General features: G+C 49.7%; 1 protein-coding gene across 1 annotated transcript; it reads right to left on the bottom strand.

Moving 5' to 3' along the window:
• Positions 1 to 590: 590 nt before the first annotated feature.
• On the bottom strand, positions 591 to 20,904 carry LOC127202111 (L-gulonolactone oxidase). The gene is made up of 12 exons (XM_051160733.1): positions 20,678 to 20,904; positions 19,729 to 19,830; positions 16,400 to 16,525; positions 14,757 to 14,851; positions 13,296 to 13,386; positions 10,572 to 10,757; positions 8,368 to 8,475; positions 7,648 to 7,724; positions 3,612 to 3,761; positions 3,226 to 3,390; positions 1,306 to 1,396; positions 591 to 784 (listed from the first exon to the last, which is right to left on the bottom strand). The coding sequence occupies exons 1-12, from the start codon at positions 20,678 to 20,680 to the stop codon at positions 656 to 658; spliced, it is 1,323 nt and encodes a 440-aa protein (XP_051016690.1). The 5' UTR covers positions 20,681 to 20,904; the 3' UTR covers positions 591 to 655.
• Between the last annotated feature and the right edge of the window lie 3,633 nt (positions 20,905 to 24,537).

Raw genomic sequence — 24,537 nt, forward strand, 5'->3', positions numbered from 1 at the left:
GGATCAACTATTGGTCTTTGTTAAGAAGATGAGGCAGGTGTTACTCTAAACACTGTGAGAGTCAGGCTGTGGCAGTCAGAAGGCCAGATGAACCCTTCTGGAAGACCGCTTGCCCAGGACCAACAGGCAGTCGGCATCCAAAAGACCTTTAAGGCTAAAAGAAAGCAAAGGGCAGGGTGTGGTGGAGCACGCCTTTAATCCCAGCACTCAGGAGGCAGAGGCAGGTGGATCTCTGTGGGTTTGAGGCCAGCCTGGTCTACAAAGTGAGCATGCTCCATGCCACTGCTGTGCCAAGACTCTCGCCAAGGGTTTCCTTCTGAAGAGGGCTAGAGACCTGTGGGCTCCAGGAATCTCTCTGTACCTGATAAACATGTAGAACCTAGGAATGACCAAATCTGATCAGATACGAAAGGATCCCCTTTCTCCTGGGATGATTGTGACGTACGCGGGACTCATGGAAATGCAAGCAGGAATTCCAGAGGCCACATCTTGTTAGGGAGATAATGGAGAAAGAAGCACAGAGGCGCTGCCCAGAGCCCAGGCCTTCTCTGGGGTCAGAAGGAGAGGTCGGCCCCTGCTCTACTCCCCCCACCCCCCACCCCACCGAGGCAGCAGAAATGTGAGAGGGCAGGGTGGCTTGCTTCCACTTTCGGCTTCAGTAAAACACCTTCTCCAGGTACGAATTTAAGAACATTCCAGTGGGGTCCAGCCTCTCCCGGATGTCACAGAACTTGCGAAAGGCAGGGTACATTTTCTCAAAGTCCTTCCTGGTGCAATTGTGGGCCTGTAGAAGCAACCAGAAGTAGCAGGCGTTGTCTTCACAGAGCTGACAGGTCAAGGGAGGCTGCTGGCTAGCACCCAGAGTTCCTGAGCCTGCGTGATGGCACTGTACCCCCTCTTCTACACACGATACAGGCCCCCAGGCAGAAAGAAAGGGATCTGTAAAGTACAGCTGAAAGGGCTTAGGATGCGGCACTGGTACCCCCCAACCCGGAGGGCCCAGCTCTGGTTCCACCACCACACAGGCCTTCACTTTTCTATTTGTTAAATGGGCACACTGACGTCTACCTTATCCTGTTCACAAGCTCCATAGGAAAATCTGATAAAGCGAAGGAAGTTTCTATGAAGAACCCCCCCAAGGGCCCAGCAACGGCTAGGCTTCAGGAGCCATAGTGTAGGAAAGGCATAGTCAGGGCTCTAAGAGGCTCCTCAGTGTAACAGGGAAGAGAGCGCCCTCTAGTGGATCCAAATCTTATAGCAGCTGCCCCGAGGCCATAGGTGTAGAGGCACGTCTGAAAGTTTTACCTTTGCCCAGTGGGGCCTGCCTCCAAACTTCTTCATGATGGTCTCATAGGCTACCCAGTAGTCCAGCCTAGGCACGTCCTTGCCGTAGGGCCTAGGGGAGAGAGGAAGAAGGTGGTTAGCTGGCCCTGTCCCATGATGTGCCATCTGTGACCTGTCCCTAATCTAGCAGGTGACAGATCAGGCTGTGCTCTCCTTGCAGGACAGCACAGCCAGGGCAGGCGCCTGGAGGCTTTTGCTCTCTGCACATCCCCAAGGGTCTCCCAAGACTTTGTCCCTTCTTGTATTCGCCAGGCGGTACCGGGACATTACTGTGAGTTTAATTTTGGTAAAAGACAGATCCCTAAGGCAATGGAGGTGAAATACTCCTCTTGCCCAGGTCATTGCTTTACACAGGTTAGCTACAACAGTATACAACAGATACAATGTATTGTGCAGGCGTGCAGCCTAGCTGTGTGCAGAGGTTATACCATGGAGGTTTGCACAGGGTGATGATGTTCCTTGTGACAAAACTGCTAGTGGTGTGTTTGTCAGAATAAGTCTCCATTGTGACTATCACACAATATGCCCATGCTGTTCATACATACAGTATTCAAACAGTATACAAATAATATAAAATGTCCCACATATAATACTTAAAATACACAATATTTATGTACAACACACACCATAGTCACACAGCTAGTATTCACACATGATATACATGCATAACACACATGATATTTACACAGCACCCACACACACAAGTCACATACAATACTTACACATCTCTCTCTCTCTCTCTCTCTCTCTCTCTCTCTCTCTCTCTCTCTCTCTCACACACACACACACACACACACACACACACACACACACACACACACACAGTACTTTGGTGAGTGACTTGGGATCCCCACATGACTTCCTTCACATCTGGTAAGCAAGGCTGTGTAACCTACTGTCTCCAATCGGTCCTCCCGTCCAGGTACTCAGCCCCAAAACGACTGATCCCCAAATCTGGCTTCAGTGCTAAGATTCCAAACAAACATGCTCAGATGCTCCCGCGGCAACTTTCACTTCTGCGTTTGAATTCAAATTCAAGGAGCGAGAAGATGAGGAGACACGCAGACCAGTGACACATGAGTTAGAAGGTGAGACACGCAGACCAGTGACACACGAGCCTCACCATAGCCATGCCCTCTATGAACTAGACCACCGCTCTTTCGGAAAGTCTTCTGTGGCTCTTTGAGGCTCCCTAAAAACTATAAATTTAGTTGTTCCTGGCTTTGCAGTGATTTAGAGCCATCCCCACGGGAGGAATACCCTAAAGAGATCAGGGTGGCTACTTTTTCCTTTTTCAAAGCCAGAGAAGGCTTTGCAACATTTGGAGGCATGAAGTGAGATGGAAGGAGGGGCGGGTGGCAGATGAGGGATACATCTTAACAAGAAACTGGAAAAGTCAATTCCTTCAGGTGCCTCCCGCTGGCTGAAGAGAGGGGAAAAGAAAGCCAGGCACGGGGTTGACAAGTGCATCCTCACAGGCAGGGACCTAACTTCGGGTATATGCCTCTCTTCTGTTGAACCTAAACTTGTCTCAGAGTCCACCAGGCCACCAGACATCTTACAGGTGTGAGCAGATGAGCTAGAATACAGGGCTCATCCCATTACATAGTCCTCACAAACGGCTGATGGTCCTCATTAATACCAATTCACTATTGATGCCAGAATACAGTGAGGCAGCATAGCCTCTAAGTGGCATAGGTCACAAGCGTCCACAGGGAGGGAACATCATAAGACCGCAAAGGAGTGCGCTACCGTCTCCAGCTACTAAGATCGGCAGCGTCACCTCCCAGTAGAGAAGACGGGAGATGAGGGAAGAAGAGGACGCCCCTTTACACACGAGGGGACAGCTCCCTGCGCCCCGCCCCCTGAAGAGAGTGTCACCTGTACATGATGATGTTCATGTAGCAGCTGTCCCTCTGGAAGCAGGGGCTCAGCAGGATCTCATCACCTCGGGTGAAGCGCACCTCCACGGGGAAGTGGGCCACCACTTTGGGGTGTGCCTCCAGCATGGCCTTGAGCTCCAACAGGGCCTCCTTGGTCTTCTCCCTGTCCTCCGCCCGGGGAGAGATTTCAGAGTTAAGAAGAGATGACCCCAGACCCCAGTCTTTCGCCCAGCCCCATGGGACCTGAGCCCTGGGGACTCATGGTGACAGGGACTCCCCACTCTAGAGTTGGCCCCCCTTTTTATTTTCAGGGTAGGCCTTGGGGAGTGCCCTATCTGGGGGAAGATCTTAGCTGGGGATAGCCCTGTCTGGGTGTGGCCCTACCTGGGGATGGCCCAGTCTTGGACATGCTGCTTGAAGCGACACTCGTAGGTAAAGATCTTGTGGCTGAGGTTGCTGCTCTCTTTCTTGCGGTTGAACAGCAGCCAGAAGAAGAAGCGGTTGATCCAGCCCACCAGGTACGGCACAAAGGTGCTGTGGGGGCAGGGTGGAGGGGTTCGGGGGGGCCAGTATTCACTGTGCATAAGCTGTGTGCAGGCATGGAGTGAGTTCTTTTTAGAGCAGGCCCTCACTTCTCACTCTTTGTCGCCCAGTGGCCATGTTGTATCCAGGCTGGGCCAGTATGGTATTGGTCTGGGTAGGGACAGTGCCTGCTTTTTCTCACCTTTCACCTACCAACAGTCCCTAAGACGTGTGCAATGTCACCAGGCATGGTGGCACATGCCTTTAATCCCAGCCCTCAGAAGGCAGAGGGAGGTGCATTGCTGTGAGTTCAAGGCCAGCCTGGTCTACAAAGTGGGTCTAGGATATACACAGAGAAACCCTGTCTCTAAAAACCAAAATAAATAAATAAATAAATAAATAAGACCTGTGCAATGTCTTGTCACTTTCTGCCACACAATAACAAATGTCTATGACTCAAAGCCTAGCTACGATCCTGGCTAGCTAGGGCGAGGCTGATTTGCAGTTTTAACTTTAGCAGGTGACTACCAGGTTTACCTCCATAAAGAATGTGTCATTCACCCTCCTTCTACACCCTGGGAGCTTTGATTCAATGCTGCCCAGAGTTAGCAGCTAAAAGTGGCCAGTGTCCTGGGAGAGGGTCTTGGATTAGACTTCTACCCCTAGAAACAATGCTGGGAGTTCCCTAGGGAACTATAAAAGGAGAACCCAGTGCTTCTTGGATGAAGCGACAACTATGTCCCAGCTTTTGGCTCTAGAAACATGCTATTGGGGCTGGAGACATGGCTCAGAGGTTAAAAGCACTGACTGCTCTTCCAGAGGTCCTGAATTCGATTCCTAGCAACCACATGATGGCTCACAACCATCTATAATGTGATCTGATGCCCTCATCTGGTGTGTGAGTGTACATGCAGGCAGAGCACTGTATACATAATAAATAAATCTTAAAAAAAGAAACAAGTCACTATTTTCAAAATCTACACACAAACACTCAAAGAAACATACATAGACATACATGTACACATGTGTGCACATACATAGAGACATACATGCAAATGGAAATACACACATACATAAACATGCAGAAACACACTTGTACACACATGTGTATATTCAAGTAGTCACAGGCTCCCTTTTTTCTTAATGAAAACCCTAAATGTTTATTGTGTAGCTATGACACAAAGGCAAGAACACTGTCAGCATTGTCCCAGGGTGGTACAGGATGGGACCTAGCCCGGGAGGGAATAAGGTCATGGGCTGTCCTCTATGGCTGGGCCTGTAGGGCATGCATCACAGCTGGTGCTACCCGAGGCCCCAGAGCTGAGGCTCTCCAACTGTGACACATCACTGAAGGCTCAAGGAGCCGTCCCAATAGGCTAAGGATGTAAAGCTGTGCCCGTTGGGAACCTTAGTTGCACGAGTACACAGAACCAGCAAGGGCAGCCTCAAGCCTGCCTGGAGACAGGCCCAGGGACTGAAGTCCCAAAGCTTATCGTGGGGACCACTGCGAGGGAAGCCCACCTAAATACCATGAATTCATGCCCCACAAAGTCTGGGGACCTTGACCAAATCAGTCACCAAGACAAAGAACAACTCAGGGTCCTCCACAGCTGAGCTGCCTCCTAACATCTCCCAGTAAAGGCTGGTGGCAATAAGGCTCCTTCATAATGTTGGCATTCTTGGCCTAAAGGAGGGGATGGTTACAGGAGACACAAGAGCCAGTGGATGGCTCACTTAAAGATGAGCTGCATGGCATGTAAATTATGTCTTAAAGAAAGTATCATTTGGGGCTGGAGAGATGGCTCAGAGGTTAAGAGCACCATCTGCTCTTCCAAATGTCCTAAATTCAATTTCTAGCAATCACATGGTGGCTCACAAACCATCTGTAATGAGATCTGGTGCCCTCTTCTGGCCTACAGGTGTACACGCAGGTGAAACACTATATACATCATAAATAAATAAATCTTTAAGGGGGAAAAAAAGTCTCATTTGCAATAGCAGCAGAGCGATAAGCTTGGCTGTTGTGTGGAGGGTTGAGGGTTGCAGGGTTGCTGGTAGAATCAGCTGCTGTGGGGCTGAGGGGATGGTGGACAGCGTGGAACAGGCGATATGAGAAACTTAGCCAGCACCAGCCAGCCTTTCCACCGTGTCCCACCTGGGCCCCTAGGCAGCACTTCCCTCAGGATAGGAGACTTGCAAAGTGAGAGACGTGTGAGAGGCAAGGGGTGACAGCCTGCCTTACACACCGTCCTCCTTCCAGTGGTTGGGTGAGGGGCTTAAGCCATCTCAGCATGTCCTGAGGTAGACTCTATCATTACACTCTCCCTTCAGACATGGAAACTGAGGCACGGAGAGGTTACCAACATTGCCAGAGAGAAACCTCTATGACCGGCCTGGGAGGCAGTGAGGACGGCTTCCGGGAAGGGATCACAGTGGTGGCAAAATAAAATTCCAAGAGGGAGTGTTCTTTTCCTCTTCTCTTTCCATTGGGAAGCCAGAACAATGTACCCGGATGACCACATGCCATTGTCAGTGACAATGTTCCTTCTGCTGCCAGCAGCATGCCACTGAGTCTATCTACCATCTCAGTACCACTGGGACACCCACTTTGATGGTGACAGGCCAGCTTCAGTTGCCCCGAAACCTTTTAGTCCGTGTCTGGGCTCTCCTGCTACTCGTTATTAGTCTGACACTTGTACCTCTGAGAGATAGCGCTCTGGTTTGGGTGTGGTGGTCCCTCCAAAGCCTGTGTGTTAAGGGTTTGATCCTGGTGTCTGGGGAGATGGCTTGGACAATAATAAGATGCTTTCTGTGTAAAAATCAAGATCTGATTTCAACTCTCCCACAGTCCATGTAGAAAGAAAGAGAGAGAAAAGAAAAGAAAAAAAAAAAAAAAAAAAAAAAACCGCCAGGATGGCAGTGCTTGCTTGTAACCCCAGGGCAGAGAGAGTGGAGATAAGCATAGCCTGGGGCTTGTTGCTCAGACTGTCTAGTGAGAGGCTGTATTGAGAACTGAGGTGAGAAGCGAAGGAGGAGCATGCCTGGCATGGACTAAGTGCACATACATGCACACACATGTACACACACACACACACACACACACACACACACACACACACACAGAGGCTTGGTTTTTAGCTGTTGGGTACCTTTGTCAACAGCTTGCCACACCATCAATGATCTCTGAGGAGGCACGGCTTGCTTGGAGGAATTAGGTCCCTGAGGCTGTACCTCTGAATCCTCAGGATCTCTCTCTCTCTCTCTCTCTCTCTCTCTCTCTCTCTCTCTCTCTCTCTCTCCCCTCCTCCTCTTCCTCCTCCTCCCAGCCTGCTCTCAGTTCTTCATCACTATGACATTACCATCATAGGTCTCTGCCTCAGTCCCACAGCAGGGGCACCAAGGACCATGGACCCCGAGCCCTTGGAACCCATGAGCCAAAATAACCCCTCCTTCCTTTAAAGTGACTTTCTCACATGTTTTGTCATAGCAACAAAAACTGACTGACATTTAGTATCCGTTCACCCAACCACCAAGCCACCCATCCACCACTTTTTTTTTTTTTTTTTTACCTCCACTCCCACTGACTTAGTACAGGCATTGCTCATGTGGACTCACCCCGGCCTTCCCCAAGATATATACGTTCCTCTTGCCTCTCCCAGTCCACTGGCTCGTGGCCCCTGGGGCGTCTTATTAAAACTATGCCTTGAAATCCTTGTAATGATGTTATTCTTTGACCTTAGAGTGAACTCCAAGCTCTCCAGGTGGTTCCAATGCACAGCCAGGGCTAGACCCAGGAGACAGACCCAACATGCAGGTGTGAAGGTGGGGCTCTTCTGACGGATTTCATCCTCCACAGCATAGGGGGGATGTGGAGACAGAGGACTCGTGGCACCCCTACCTGATCCAGAGCAAGAACTCCAGTAGGTAGAACCCGACAGCGTAGTCCCAAAACCAGTTAGACGCAGAGGAGGGGGCCTGGGAGGGATACACACTGTGAGTTAGGCACCAGGTGCTCACCTGCCTTCTGACTTCCATATTATTATAATGTCAGCCTGGAAGACATGTCCCAGGAGTGACTTCATGTTAGAGGGGGAAGGAGGAAAGTGAGATGGCCCACCTACCAGGACAATTTAGAAGCCTTACTTCTACATAGCAGAGCTAATTTCTACCACATGGGTCCCAGGAGTTGAACTTAGGTCATCAAGCTTGGTAGGAAATGCCTTTTTCAGATGAGCCATCTCACTGGCCTGTATTTATTTTTCATAAGACAAAGATGCCATCTGCCCTCCTCCTGAGATCCTATTGTGTAGGTGACTCTCAGCCACTCTTCACAAATCTGTCAATCTACAGCAGCAGTTCTTAACCTTTCTAATGTTGTGACCCTTTAATACAGTTCCTCATGGGGTGACACCCCCAACCACAAAATTATCTGTGTTGTTACTTCATAACTGTACTTTTGAGGATAATCCCATTTCCGGGGGCTACCGGGCCAACGAATGTCAGTCACCCTGGATGGAAGGTATGCGGACTATGGGTGTGGTGAGGGTAGAGTGTGCATGTGTGTTAGTGACTGGCAGCCCCAGGATGCTGTGCAAGGTTGGGCCCACACTGCAGCTACCTTGTCGGTGTGGTCTTGGTAGATGATGCTGACGTTCTCACTGTGAGGAAACCAGAGGAAACGGAAGTACTCTGACTTCTTCAGGTGGCTGTCCAGGTTGTCGAGGACCTGGCGCAAGAGGAAAAGGAAGAAGGACAGATATCTTGACTGTCAACTTGACTGAGAAATATCTAGATTCGTGAAGCCGACCTGGGTGGGTCCGTGGGGGCGTCTCCAGAGATGGGTAGCGCATGAGGTCTCTCATTGACTTAATGAGCCAATCTCTTGTTGGACTCATAATGTGAAGGCATTGTGAGAAGTGGCAAGGGGTCAAAGGTAGGGCATAGTTGGAGGAAGTGGGTAACTTGCCTTGGTCCCTCACTGTATTCCCTTTCCTCTGCTTCCTGCTCTGTCTATTGTGCCCTCCCTGACATGATGGGTAGAACACCTTTTCTCATTTAAGATGCTTCTGCCATGCACTGGTGACAGTAATGCAAAGGAATGAGTCCTGAGCCAGGTGCAGTGACGCATGCCTGTAATCCCAGCACTTGGGAGGCAGAGGCAGGTGGATCCCTGTGAGTTCGAGGCCAGCCTAGTCTACAAAGGGAGTCTAGGACAGCCAAGGCTACACAGAGAAACCCTGTCTTGAGAAACCAAAACCAAAACCAAAACCAAAACCAAAACTAAAACAAAACCAAATCAAACCAAACCAAACAAAAAAAAAAAAAACTAGTCCCAGGAGCGGCTGTTATTCACAGGAAAAAGTCAGGAAGCCCAGAAGTCAAGACCTAGCTGTGTCTTGGCTTACTTCCAATAGGACAAAATACCTAAGTTGTCTTAAGTATTGTCTTAATATTACCAAATAGTATGGTATACGTCTTAAAATATGCTGGGTGTTAAAATCACTCACATATGTACTGACTTCCCCAAGTAGCTTAGAGGAGATGAGAGCCATCCTAGCTCACGGAATGATTAGTGGTGGGTACAGCCTGGAGCCAGTGTCAGCAGCCAGTGGGATTGTTATGAAGATCGAATGAGATCATAGGACCAGAAAGTACTTAACATGGTACTAGGCACAAGAGAATCTCTACAAAGGCTCCAGGTCCCGCATCTAGTACTATTGATTTTATGCTAATTGTCATCATTGTCATCATCAGCATCTTTGTCATCACTATTTTCACCACCACCATCACACTGTCTTCATCACCACCATCTTTACCACCATCATCTCTAACTTCACTACCATCATCGCCATCATCACCACCACCATTATCTTCATCACCATCATGGGCCTCCCCATCACAAGCTGCTGCTTCATCATCATCACCACCATCATCATCATCATCATCATCACCACTACCACCTTTGTCTTTATCATCACCATCACTATCATCCTCATGTTCATCACCATCATCTTCATCATTGGATTCTTACTACCTCCTTGGAGATGGTATCACAGCACAAATGTCTCTACGGAATTCTCCTCATGGAGGCCAGCAATGCTCTCCTGGGATTGATCTGCCCTGGGTATTAATCTGACTCCCTGCGGCCTCCTGTGGATGCCCATTACCTACTGCTTTTGGGACACCACAGTCTCCTCGCCATCTTTACTCCTGTCTAGCTAACCCTCTGTCTCCCTGCGGTACCTTTCTGTGCTCTCTCATCAGACAAACGCCCTGTTTTCAAAGTTCTCTTTCCTTCACGAAAGTCCACAATTTTGGGGTGATCAGTTGCCTAGGGAGGGGGGTTGAAGATCTGTCACTGTTCTTTTTTTGGGGGGGGGAGACAGGGTCTCTCTGTGTATCTTTGGCTGTCCTGGACTTGCTTTGTAGACCAGGCTTGCCTCAAACTCACAGCGATCCACCTGCCTCTGCCTCCCGAGTGCTGGGATTAAAGGTGTGCCACCATGCCCGGCCCTTCTGTCACTGTTCTTTAGAATGTAATTATGTTTAGAGACTAGGGATAGATCAAGCCTGTGGTACCTTCCATGGGAAGGGAGCTCTGGCATGTCCTCACAGGACAGGTGGGAGTCAATGCCCTTAAGAACAGCCAGTCTGGGGCTGGGGAGATGGATCAGAGGTTAAGGGCCGAGGAAGGTTGGGTGAAGTAAGATCCTGTCCCCCAGGGCATCAGAGGTCCATGGGAACTGTCTGAGGGCTGGGACCGTATGTCAGGACCTCTGTTTGTTTTCTGAGGCTGGGCAGTGAGGAGCAAAAGATAAGTACCTCTTTGAGGGTGGAAGGAAAGGATGTCTCCTGCAGGTGGAACTGTGGCACGCACTGCAGGGTGATGGTGAGGATGACACCCAGACAGCCCAGGTGCACCCTTGCAGCCTGGAACACATCTGCATTGCTTGACTCAGAACATTCCAGAACTGTTCCATCAGCTGTCATCAGGGTCAGAGCCACCACCTGGCATTGGGAGAGGTGTCACACTTAAAAGCCCTCCCAGTCATCACCCCACTTTCTGGCTTGCCCTTATGACAGAGGCCAGATAACGCCTATTCCCAGGAGCCACCATGGTCATCCATACAACTTCCTAATCGGGTCTACTGTTACTACCTGAGAGAGCATTCTGGGATCTGAGGGGAGAAGTGAGTGAGAGGAAAGCTGTGTCTGGCATCAGATCCCAGTAGAGATCTGGCCTCAAAATCAAGAAGCAGCTAGCTTCCTTTGCCTGGGGGGGGGGTGGTTCTCTGAGGGCACAGGTCCCCAGAGAAGGTTCTTGACAAGGCAAAGTAAGCACACATGTGCCCCGAGATGGCACAGTAGAGTGTGATCCCACAGCCTTCCCCAGCCATGTGGAGTCTTCCTCTTCAATAGGCGACACGATCCCCCTCCTTGCTCCCACCCCCCACCCCAAGGAAATAATACTCCTGCCAGCTCTACTGACCAGAAACTTAGGATTTCTTCTGGTATGGAGGTATTTGGTTGAAATTGGTAGAGGTGCCCCTGGTCCCCACTTCCAGAAGGATGCGCTCTCTCTCTCTCTGTCTCTCTGTCTCTCTGTCTCTCTGTCTCTCTGTCTCTCTCTCTCTCTCTCTCTCTGTCTCTCTCTGTCTCTCTGTCTCTCTCTCTCTCTCTCTCTCTCTGTCTCTCTCTCTTTCTCTGTCTCTCTCTCTCTCTCTCTGCCTCTCTCTCTCTCTCTCTCTCTCTCTCTGCTATTGAGGTCCTTCTCTGTAGCCTGCTCCCTGCTAATTTGGATGAAAATTGCTTCTGACGTGTGCGATTGGTGCTTGGTTGCTCAGGGACAGAGGGCAGCTATAGCTGAACTAATCCTGATTAACAGTGACCGGAGAGCGAAGAGGAAGACCTGACAGAAATGGGACAAGGTGGCCAGCTGTGGTGAGGGTGGTGGTGGTGGGGGGGGGGTGGCATCTCAGAGGATGTTACAGGAGCCTGGACTCTGTTGCAGGTTCAGAGCCTGGAAAGATAGCAGGCCTGTGAGGTGCATCATGAGAGAGTGTGTGTGGGGGGAGGGGCTCTGCATTGACTGCTCCTGTGACCTTGGCGGATGATAGTTGTAACTGCCTCAGAAGGTAGGAGGATCAGATGTGAAGCCTTTGATTAACCTCCTGCTGTAAGCCAATTTGAGAGCTGTCCACCCCCTCACCTTGCTTCTACAGGTACGTATCTTAAAGTCTTGGTTGCCAGGTGGTGGGTTTGGCGGAAGCCAAATTAGCACATAACACATCTAGCCTCGTCAAGGATGGAGGTTGTGAAAAATTAAGATTTGGAGTCTATCTGGGAGAAATACATTATTGAAGGCATGCCCTGGAAGGACCCTCTCCTGTGCTTGGCCCCTTTTTCTTTTGTTGACTTTAGTTCCTGGCTGCTGTGTAGTAATCAGCTTTCCTGGGTCCCTTCCCTTCCTCCAAAACCATGAGCAAAAATATATTTCTACTTCTTGGACCTGATTTTCCTCAGACATTTTGTTACGGTGCCAAAGAATGACCAACATAGTTGCCATCAGCGTGACCATAATACAGAACAAGCCCTTCCCTATGATTCCTGGCCTGCTCAGTGGGGCTTCCAAAGAAAAGTAACCAATAAATCCGATGTGGGTTTTTTAATGGGTGGCCACTTGAAATTAGTTTTATACACTGATGACTAGCGTGTAGCAACTGACATGGCCAGCTTGACATCAGTCCTGGATAGTGGAAAGAGCTGGGCTCATATCCTGGGGGTACTGTTAGGCTGCCTCTACCCCCAGCTACCCATGGGCCCCTTGGGCCCAGCTTTTAGATGGCAAAAGCCAATAAGGACTCCAAGTTGCCAGTGTTAAAAATTGAAGGTGTTTGGCCTTCAGAAAGGCTGTTCCTGGTGTGCTAGGTACCATGTGTGCTAATTCATGGCCTTAACTCTATTTGTCTTCTCCCTGTGGATTGGGCTATCTTCACTTTAGCTAAGGACCCAGAAGCAAGGTACCCAGAAGCTAGGGTCTACCAGTGCATGCATATCCATGGAGTGATGGATATAGGTTAAGATTCAAGCTGCAGTTTCCAAATTAGTACTCTTAACCACTTCCCCAAACTGGACTCTCATCAGGTGAAGTTAAAGATGTGACAGGCTCTGCCACAGTACACCTGTACCCCTGTACCCCTGTACCTTCCCCGGGTCCTACCTCCACTGCTACACTGGGGTAGTCTCATCTCCCGCCTTCTTCCTGGTTATAACTTCCAATGGAGTTGCTGCTCTCTCCCTCCCTGGCCCCCTTCCCCTGCCTTGTGCTGCCCATGAGGATATAGGATATGCAGAAGTGGGGATGAGAGTGTCCCTTGGGCTGGCTAAAGCACTCACAAGCCTGGGGTTCCTTTAGGCCTAATAAGGTTTAAGGAAGGAAAAGGTATTTCTGGGGGTACCTGTCTGAGGCCCATGTGGAGCTGTACCTGCCCTGCCATGAACACAGGAGACCCACTTAAGTGGCCAAGGACACCAGAGCCAACTCACCTGGGTGGCCAGGATGCCGTGCTTGATTCCTGTGTTATGTGTTCCGGACCCAATGACGCCAGCAACTGTCACATCAGACACCGCTCCCAGACTGGGCTCGGCAGGTGCAAAGAGAGGAGCATCAGAGATCAGTTAGGCTTCTCAGGACCATTGGAACCCCAGATGAAGCAGGTGCTTCTTGGGGCAGAAGACTCTCTTTCTGCCTCAGAATTCCCTTTTCACCTTTGATGGCCCAGCTTGTGATCAGACCATCTCTCTGGACCCCAGTTTTCTGATCTCCGTGGACAATCAGATTAGCTGGTTGGGGCATGGGCCAGTCTGCAGAGAGGCCTAGATGTTTAGTCTTTTGAGGTCTCTGCAGTTTAACAGGTCCCTTTCCCCCATGCCCCAAAGGCATCTTCTGTAAGCACAGCCACATGATCTGGCTAAGACTCTTCTGCTCCCAACCCAGCAAGGCTCATGGTACTGTCTTGAATCTGAACACACAGATATCCCAGCATGTCTGTGACGGTGAGCCTCCCTGAGATGGCAGGGAAGGAGGGGGAGAGAGAGAGAGAGACCAGTCACCAGTCCTATTTGGAAACCTACACAGCTTCCTCAGGACTCTAGAAGAAATCTAAGCTCCTTAGACTGGGGTCCAGGCCCAGAATGAATAGTGATGAACTTAGGGTTCTCTGAATCTTTTGCTACCCACCCCCTCAACACGTCCCTGACATTGCACCTATTTCCTGATCAATGCTGGTCAGTTTCTGCATCCACCTGCCCCTTGATGGAGCTCCTCAAAGGTGGGGTCTAGGTTTTGCTTGTCATCCTGGCTTTTGGAGAGGTGGGCACAATGATCTCCATACTGCAGAATGGTGGGGACTATGCTAGAAAGGCTGAGGCAAGCCGACCACCAATGCTTGAAGATCAATCACAGATTTCCACAGGGTTAATTCCAGCTGTAGTAAGATTTCTAGACTAGTGTTCCAGTATCTGACAGTGCTTTCTCTTGGATGAAATCCACAGTCACAGACCGCATTTGACTGCTGTGTCGATGGCAACCCCGAGCACTAAGGTAAGCAATGACAAATGCACTTGGGTGAAGGGACAGAGGCCACCGCAGGACACACCACCCCCGCTCTTCTGCCCTCCAGGACTGTTTTTGCCTGTCTTTGTGTGCTGGGCTCCGTAGTTATATATTACCAGTTGTATATTGAGGCCTTTTGGAAAGATGTAATCCTTAATTGCCTCATCCTGGTTTAAGACCATTGCTCAAAACTCTGCTAAACATGGACCTGTTTTCCCCTAACCCACGGGACATGACAAGGCAGCCTGAGTAAGAATGGCAGAGAGCCTTGAGGAAGGGGCGCACCCCAAGAAGCATGATTAACTCAATGCCTGATCCTTGAGGGTGGGGCCCAGAGCAAGAAGGGAGGAGGCAGCCCTGGCCTAGGTAGGGCGGGGGGGAGGAACTCTTACTTAGACAGGGCCAGGCCATGCTTTTCCAGCTGCGGGTGCAGGTCAGCCAGGAGGACACCCGCTTCTACTGTCACCTGCTTCTTCTCCTGGTCCACCTGTAAGGTCAGCACAGACTGGGATGAGCTAGGCTACACTTGGGCTCTTGCTTCTCTGGGATGGGAGCATGGCTATCCTAGCCTGCGTCAGTTTGAGTCACTTTTCAATCTAAAGCCAGGGGAGGCGGGTACTGAGCCCCAAGAATGCTGGAATGTTGCGGGAAAACTTGTTTTTGAAACAGTACGTAGCCCAGGCTGGCCTCAACATACAATGCTTCTGTGTCCACCTTCCAAGTGGACAGATTACAGAAGTGTGCCTTAACTCCTTGCTGCCTGTCTCATGACGTCAGTTATTTATTTAGTGTTGTAAACAGAACCTGGGCCTTGGCGCACACTGGGCACCCACTCTCCACTGAGCCCCACCTCTGGCCTTTTAGAATGTTCCATGTGACTTCTCTTTTCACAGGGGGAAGGAAACGAGAGCCAGAGAAATGAAGAGCTTTGCCCAGGGACACTTGGGCTAGCCTGGGGACTGGGCCACACCCCCATGCTTCTGCACCCTGTCCACACTGGGGAAAATGGGACAGGGCCTGTTGCCACAGGGCCTGGCATTGCTATTTGGAGGACAGTCTCTGCCTGCTCTCATCCCTGAAGACCTGGCGAAGAACTGGGAATGGAAGAGAAATGTCTAAGCACAAACTCCCCTCTGAATGTCTGCTTCGGTCAGGTCAGGATACTGAGATCTGACCACAGCACACGGGCCACACCAAGAGCCAAGGTCATAGGAACAGAAACGCCAAATCCACATCTGCCCAACTGCAAAGAACTTGTTTACCCACCCACTCAGGGCCCAGAGCTCAGAAAATCAATTGCTGGAGCCCACCCAGTCCTCACTAATTAGCAATCAGAGTTCATTACTGCCACGATTGATGTTTGCTCCAAAGTACAGCCTGTCAGTCTGAGTAAACACCCTCACAGGAGAGAAACCTGGGTCATTGCTAGCTGGTTGTGGGGGAGCGGGAGACATTCTGTGGAACTCTGCTCATGGAAGCCAGCCCCAGCAGGTGAGGACTGGAGTCCTAAGCACACATTTCTGGGATCCCAAGTCCCCGAGGCAAGCGGGTCCTGGCGGAACTGTATGGATAGATAGTGTTCCAATGGGAAGCTAGTGGCAGTTCTGAGCCTGGGTCCAGCTTTGCTGTTGTTTGCTGTGTGACCACAGGCAAGTCACTGCCCGTCTCTGATCTTCATTTCTCTATCTGTAAGCCTAGCTCGGTGTCCCTTTGGGTTCTTCTGCATTTGTCCCTGGAGTCTATTCTCTCACACCTCTTTAAATGAAGTGGAATGGAAGCTACAGCAGGAGATGGTGTGGACACGCCCTGTGTGGCCAGAAAGGTTCAGATAGACTTGACAAGTGGCCTGAGCAAGCCCAGGGAGGGCTCCGGGGGAAGGACAGGGACAAGGGTGTCGTCACCCTGAGGACCCCAAGCAGGGAGAGGCTGGGGACTGAGGCGAAGGCTGGAGATCTCATTCCAGGAATCTGGGACAGAGACGGAAGCTGTTCAGCTTAGGGACAAGCTGAGGAGGAGGAGCCAAGGGCCCCAGTACCTGGAGAATACGGTTCATCTTGCCCATGTGGATCATGAAGCCATCCGTACAGGCGATGTCCGAGGGGGAGTGGCCACCACCCACCACCTTCACTCTCTTGTTCTGCTGCCGAGCCAGGGCTAGCACCTGCCAAGACAATGCCAGTCAGGCCCTGTTCAGAGAGAAGCCAGGGGGGCCCTTCAGGGCCCGGCATAGCCTGTAGGGCCTGCTGGCTGTGGTGTGAGGCAAAGTTATGGGGAGTGCCTTTGGCATGAATGGACTGTGCCTGGCTTGAGGAAGAGAGCCAGAGAGATGGGCTGTGAAGTTAGTCTTGTTCCTCTTCCTATGGCAGCTTCAGGCATTCTTTCCATTTTGGTGGTTTTTTTTTTTTTTTTTTTTTTTTTTTTTTTTTTTTTTTTTTTTGTTTTTTCGGGACGGGATTTCTCTGTGTAGCTTTGGCTGTCCTGGACTCGCTTTGCAGACCAGGCTGGCCTTGAACTCACAGTGATCCGCCTGCCTCTGATGGGATTACAGGAGTGCGCCACCGTGCATGGCTTGGCATTCTTTCCATTTGGCTCTGGTGTTCTGAGACAAGGTCTTGGTATTGGTACCCAATCTGTCCTCTAACTTGTGGCCTTCCTGCCTCCCTAATGCTAGCATCTGAGCCACCATACGGGCCAGTGTGCAGGGCTTTCCTTTTTGAGACTCGTGTAGCCCAGGCTGGCCTCAAACTCACTGTGTAGCCAAGGGTGGCCTAGAACTCCTCGTCTTCCTCCTGAGTGCTGGGTTAGAGTGTATATCACTACACCAGTATGTGCAGTGCTGGGAATGGAACCTGGGACTTTTGTGTTTATCAGGCAAGCTGAAAAAGTAACTTTCAATCACCTGTCTTGCCATCTTGGAGGCTTACTGCCTTGGTCTGCTAACCTAGTCCTACTCCTAGAAGTGTCTAGCATCCATACAACCTAATCTAGGCCTAGAATGTTTTCAGCTCACTCTTTCTAGTTCATTCTGAACTCTATTGTTGTTGTTGTTGTTGTTGTTGTTGTGTGTGTGTGTGTGGTTTTTCAAGACAAGGTTTCTCGGTGTAGCCTTGATTGTCCTGGACTCCCTTTGTAGACCAGGCTGGCCTCGAACTCACAGTGATCCACCTGCCTCTGCCTCCTGAGTGCTGGGATTAAAGGCGTGCGCCACCACACCTGGCTTCATTCTGAACTCTAGCTGGCTGTCTCAACTCAGCTGTTCTGGCTCAAACTCCTCTCCTGGCTGAGTGATTCCATCTGGCTTCTCTCTCAGCCTCTGACTGAATTGCTCTGCTTGGCCTCATACTAACCTTAGCAAGATATTCAAGCTTTCTGGCTCCTTCTCATTCTCTGTCTCATTCTCTGTTTTCACCTGTGTCTAGCCTGTTCTCCCTCTACAACTCTCCTGGTAAAACTATCTCTCAATTCCACGAACTGAACTGCCATAAACTCAGCTCCACAGCACTGCCCTCAACTCACTGACTCAACTGAACTGCCTGAACAGAACACTCAGAGGTCCGCATCCTCTGTCTCCTGAGTGCTGGGATTAAAGACGACTGGGCCTAATCTTTTCTCTACCTGAAACTTGCTCTATATCCAGCTGGCCTTTGAACTTAGAGATCTGCTTGCTTCTGTCTCCTGGAATTAAAGGCATGTCAGACCTACGTCTTTGGACATGATCTCTTTCTAGAACAGCCATGTTCTGAATTAGAACTCCTCTACAGCAAGCACTCTGCCAACTGAGAGCTTAAAGCCTTTAGAAGACACGCCCCACTGCATTCCTCAACAATACAAAGCCTTCCAGAGGCATCCTAGTGACAACAAAGACCCTTAATCTACTTTTAATGCTGCAGCGAAGCTGCTAAAGAAACCATGGCTGACTGTAACCCATCCAAGGGATGACACAGGTAGATTGGGTCTGGAAATATTTGGAAGAATAAAGATGTGGATCCATGCGTCACCTCAATGAATCCACTCACTTTCTTTACTCAAACACATCTGTCCAGGTGTGTCGGGACATATCTTACAAACTGTGTCACACAGCATTCCGTTGGCGATTGGCTGGGGCTTGCTGGCCACACCGCCCGCTCCTCCCATTTTAGGCTGAATAAGACATTCTCTCACATTGCCGTCCTGGAGCTTCCTGGTTACACACCTAGTTTTTATTTTCACTGGATTCTGTGCCCCCCCCCCCATGGAAACACTACCCTTTCGTCTGTTAGTACTACAAACAAGTCATGTGGCTACCAGCTTGTGTCAGAAAGCATCTTAGGTAGCTGGGCTAAAAAGCAGACATCTGGCATCCTCCATCATGCCCTAACTGCCCAGCTACATCAAAGCCACTTTGCTTTGTAGCTTTCCCCTCACTCTTGATGCTTTCTTGTCCCTTAGGGTACAGTCCTCAATCCCTACACTCATGGTGTCTTTCCCCAGAACCCTGATAATTCCCAAAATTCATCTCGTATGTGATGTAAATGGGAGTATGTCTGTTCATGTGTGTTTTGGTGTGTGTACAAACATTTATACATATGTATATATGTATATATATATATATCCACACACACATGTATACAAACCTGCGTACATGTGTTTGTGCATAGTCCTATGCCTCCCGAGTGCTGGGATTAAAGGCATGTGTCACCACACCTGCTGCAAATGCACTGGCCTAAGTGAGCAAGTGCACAGGCTTTAAGTGCATGTTTGTGCATAAATGTGTGCTCGCCCAGGTATCTATGCACACCAGTCCCTATGTGTATCTGTGTATAGGTGTGTATACGTGTGCCCATGCACATGAATGTGTACACGTGCACAGGTCTACATTCATATATGCACTACATTCATGGATGTTCATGCATCGGCATGTGCACAAGCGTGCATGAATGTGTGTGTATGTGTCTGTGAGTGTGTGTGTGTGTGTGTGTGTGTGTGTGTGTGTGTGCACGCATGCCCAGGTACAGGTATATGCAAAGTGAGTACAGACAAGGATGCCCTTGGGACCCTGCTGTGCAGGCATGGGATGGGCATAGAAAATTACAACAGGCTGCTGAGCAGGCCTGGAGCTGTGGAGAGGAAGAAGAAGAGCTTTGCCTTTACCTATGCATGGGCACGCATATACACACATGCACATATACCTATGCTCAGATACGGGTATAGGCTGGTGTGCATAGATACCTGTGTAAGCACACATTTACCGGATCAGGCCAGCAGTTTTTGACTGGGGTAGGTTCTTAGACCAGGAAGGCTGTCCCCACCCCCACCCCAGCCTCTTCCAGGGCCAGGGCTGTGGCTGCAGGCTGGGCAGCCCATGTGGTGTTGACAGACACCCACCTCTCTGACCTCCTCCATTGATGTGGGCTGGTAGTACATCTCTGGGCTGCAGCCGTAGGTCTTTGCCCAGTTTTGGAACCGGACTCCCTTGTACCCGTGGACCTAAACCAGGAAGAAAGCCAGATCTCAGCAAGCAGGCCAGCAGCGACTCTGTCCTCATTGTTCGCTGCCCCACACTGCTCATCACAGAGAGGAGTGGACATGGCCAGAGCACAGAGCCCCGGCTCCCTTTGGCCATCAAGGTTCTTAGGTCAGGGCCAGTAGGAAGATCAAACAGTGCCGGCTGCTCTGACACTCACAGTACACACCGGTGTTATCTTGTGATCCCTGCCGGTCAGACGCATGGAAATTCTGCCCATTCTGAGGTCAAGGGGATAGCCGGGATCAAAGACAGAGATGAATCCTGATAAACCAGGGCTCGGGTCAGTCTCTGCTCCAGGCATTTTGTTGGTGACAAGCCCAGTAGATAAGCCCAGTAGGGCTGTCTGGGAAGAGATGGCCCTGGAGGCAAGGGCTGGGGGAGGTCTGGCTTCTCTAGTGGGGAAGGGTGTGTCTTAGGGGCTCTGAGGCAGTATCATCCATCCTGTTGGCCTCTACCCTGGAAATGAGAATGGCATTTGTTGCACACCACTGCATAGCCAGACACTTCTGGATCTTCTGTGTGCCCTATTTTATTAGATCTTACATTAATTTCACAAAAGTGTAGACATTAGTTTTCTTTCAGCTGCCAAAGTCAAGGCTCAGAGAGGTAAAGGCCAGTGAAGGCATTAAGAGTCCAGCCCAGGCCTTCCTTTCTCATGTCTTTTCTAACACCCCAACAATTTCCCCCAAGTCCACTTGGAGGGGCCCCATGGCTCCTCCCAGGAACTCAGCCACACCTGCCTCACAGGTGTAGCCATGGACGCAGCTGGATCTATTGGCTGTATCATGGACCCCCTATCATTCCTACCATGGTTCCAGTGGTCAGTGGGGTGCGATGACTTGACTTGAAGTGTTCCTACAGAGAGAAGAACAAAGCCCTGGGCAGCAGATGCAGGTCAGGCCACCTCAGCTCTGGGTTACCTCAGCAGAATGGGAGTAGATGTTTAGCCAGGCAAACCAAGGCATGTGGGGCAATGGCAGGAAATCAGTGCTTAACAGGCTCCTCCCCCCTGCAGAACCCAGGCAGTCTCTGCAAATAGCAGCTGAGCCCCACCTCCTGCCCACTCCCATGGAGCTCAGAGGAAGGCTGAAAGATGGGAGGGTTAACTGTAGCTGCTGTGCTCCTAGAACCCTCTGCTTAAGATCTGAGACCAGCCTTAGGGGTCTGGAGTTAAAGGATGCCATCCTGTCCTCCAGGCTCAGAGCTGGGCCGACTGCCTTGGTGTCCGGCACAGCTTGTGTCAGGGGCAGCCCTTGTACTGAGCCACCCAAACAGCCTCCCACTTCCACACTGACCTATGGTGTTTGTAGGAGGGGACAGCTGGGTGACACTAAGAATCAGTGACTGGTATCCTACTGAAACAGATGCTTGAATCGCAGACTCCCCATGTGGGTGGACAAGGTGTCTGAAAGCAGGAAAGAAGCCTGACACCTCTGCCTTCATTTTGTGTCTCTCCTTTACTGAAGCCATGGAAATACATCATTGTCCTTAGGGTCACCTTGGATTCTTTGTTGGTTTTTGTTTGTTTGTTTTTTGTTTTGTTTGTTTGCTTGTTTGCTTTTTCTGAGACAGGGTTTTCCTGTGTAGCTCTGACTGTCCTGGAATTCGGCATCACCTGAGTGCTGGGATTAAAGGTGAGGTCCACCATGAGGCCTTGGAGTCTAAAAACAACAAAAGCTCACAGTAAAGACTACCATCCAAAGTAGGGCCATTACCCATGAGGGTGAGGCTGTGCCCTGGAGCCCAAGGGCTCATCCTTTGAGAATGGTATGCCCTTGTGTAGAGACGGAGAAGGCCTTGGGCACACAGACAAGCACTGGGGAAGCCTGGAAAGTTAGCCACACAGCTCACCTCTTTGATGGAACAAGTTTGTAGCCGCTCTTCCTTGAATGCCAGGAGTGACGGAGTTTTACAATCTGCTGATCCTTTACTGTCCATCAAGATAGGCTCTGGCCATATCTTCCAGAATTTTAATTTTTGTGTATCCCAGACCCTTTCCCTCTAACTTGAGCATTAGTTTTAGATCATAAAGTTCTTATGAGTGGTGTCACTTGTAGTTTAATTAGTGACTTTCACTGTCTTAGGGTCAGGCCCATCTTGACTCCCACAGGTGTTACGTTTACCTCAGTCAAGAACCCTTGACCCTTATCTTGAGCACAGTTTCTAAGTCAGCAAGAAGTCATCTTACACACGAAGCCATCTTACACATGAAGCCATCTTACACACAAAGCCATCTTACACACGAAGCCATCTTACACACGAAGCCATCTTACACACGAAGCCATCTTATACATGAAGCCATCTTACACACGAAGCCATCTTACACATGAAGCCATCTTACACACGAAGCCATCTTACACACGTAGTCATCTTACACACGAAGTCATCTTACACACGAAGCCATCTTACACACGAAGCCATCTTACACACGAAGCCATCTTACACATGAAGCCATCTTACACACGAAGCCATCTTACACACGAAGCCATCTTACACACGAAGCCATCTTACACACGAAGCCATCTTACACACGAAGCCATCTTACACACGAAGCCATCTTACACACGAAGCCATCTTACACACGAAGCCATCTTACACACGAAGCCATCTTACACATGAAGTTGTATATACTTTGCCAAGAGCTTCTTTGTAAACGTTTTTATCTGGTTGGTTGGTTTTTTCAAGACAGGATTCTCTGTGTAGTCCTGGATATCCTGGAACTTGCTTTATAGACCAGGCTAGCCTCGAATTCACAGAGATCTACCTGCCTCTGCCTCCCCATTAAAGGTATGCGCCACCACACCCTGCTGTAAATATGTTTCTAGCTTTGTTGTATTCATGGAGCTGAGTTAATTGGTTTTTGTTTGTTTGCTTGTTTTTGGTTTTTTGAGACAGGGTTTCTCTGTGTAGCCTTGGCTGTCCTGGACTCACTTTGTAGAGCAGGCTGGCCTCGAACTCACAGCGATCCAACTTCCTCTGCCTCCCGAGTGCTGGGATCAAAAGCATGCGCCACCACACCCGGCCTGAGTTAATTGTTATATGAACATTTCTCCCCCGAAATTGTGCTGTGCTTAAATAAGATGTGCTAAGGTAAATGGTCTGGGCCAGGCTCTCGAAGTGTTGGTCCAGCACCAGCAGCAGTAAAGTCAAGCCAAGCAGAGTTCATCTTGTCTCACCCTGCTTGTTTTTCCCTGCCTGCTGTAAAGCCAGCAGGGGCATGGGCCACAGCTGGCACTGAAATGTGGGGTCACGGGACCCTCGGAGAAGGTAAGAAAAGCTTTCTTTAAATAGAAATTGGGGGTTTTGGCTGGGTGTGGTGGTGTATGCCTTTAATCTCAGCACTCCAGAGGCAGAGGCAGGTGGATCTCTGTGAGTTCGAGGCCAGCTTGGTCTCTAAAGTGAGTCCAGGACAGCCAAAGCTACACAGAGAAACCCTGCCTCGGAAACAAACAAACAAACAAACAAAAACAAAAATGAAAAACAAAAAACAAAACCAAAGTATGTGTGGGGAGGGTGTAGAGATTAGGTTTAGGAAACTTGGTCTTCTCGCCCAAGGGCTCTGCATAGCTCACCAACAGGAAGGTCGAATCCCTGTTAATTATTTCACAAGCCGGGATGCAGTGATATATTTGCTTGGGACTTCTTAGGAGGACAGAGACAGACAGACAGAGAGACAGAACAACAGAGACAGTCAGACAGATAGACAGACAGACAGACAGACAGACAGACAGACAGACACACACACACACACACACACACACACACACACACACACACACACACAGAGAGGGGAGGGGGGCGCGGATTTTTTGCCACACATCTTGGCAGGTCTTGGCAGGGTGGGCCAAATAAGATTCCAATGGCTCAGACTTCCCAGTGCTCACAAGGCCATTTGGGGATCTCGCCTTCCTGATGATCTGACTAGAACTCAAAGCCCTCCAACCTGCAGCCTTTTTGACCACCAGGGGCTGGTGGAGCAGAGTACCAAGGAAGGGCCCATGACACTCCACCATTGCAACATGAGCTAGCTTGGTTGCCTCAAAACTTTAGAGTTTTTTATTTGTTGGCTTGATTTTCTTTTCCCTCATAGAGGGAATAACTAAATATAAAAGGTTCCTTTACGGGAAATTTAATTTGTTTGTCTGTTCCTTCCTTGTAGCAGGAATAACTCAATATCAATGCTTCCTTCGTGGGGGGAAAAGATTAAAACAAGCCCAAGTTGTGGTCCAGAAGCAATTGCAATCAGGACACAAAGCATTAAGTCAATGCTGTTTAAATCCCTAGAGGTATTAGCTGTTCATTATATGGAGGCTATTATCTTCCTCTGCTTGTCGACCAATGCTTAAATAAGTGCTTACCTTTGATGGTAAGAGAAAAATTTGAAATTTTAGGTCATATCATTGGCTGTGCTCTTACCTGTCAATCACCATTGAGGATTTGGCTTTGCTCTTTAAGGCACTTCCTGGAAACTCTTGGTTAAATTCAACAACAAAAAAAATGCATCATTTAAAACAGAGCAGGCTGTTAATGTATTAAACAATGCAGGTGCTGAAGCAGTAACTCCTGGAAACAATCCCTTCCTGGTAAGGAGCATATGGGAATTATGGCACCGCTAGGTAAAACGCAGGTCTATCTGGTTCACACTGGTCATAAATAATTGGTGGGTT

This window comes from Acomys russatus, chromosome 18 (assembly GCF_903995435.1).
Source record: "Acomys russatus chromosome 18, mAcoRus1.1, whole genome shotgun sequence".
Classification (NCBI taxonomy): Eukaryota; Metazoa; Chordata; class Mammalia; order Rodentia; family Muridae; genus Acomys; species Acomys russatus.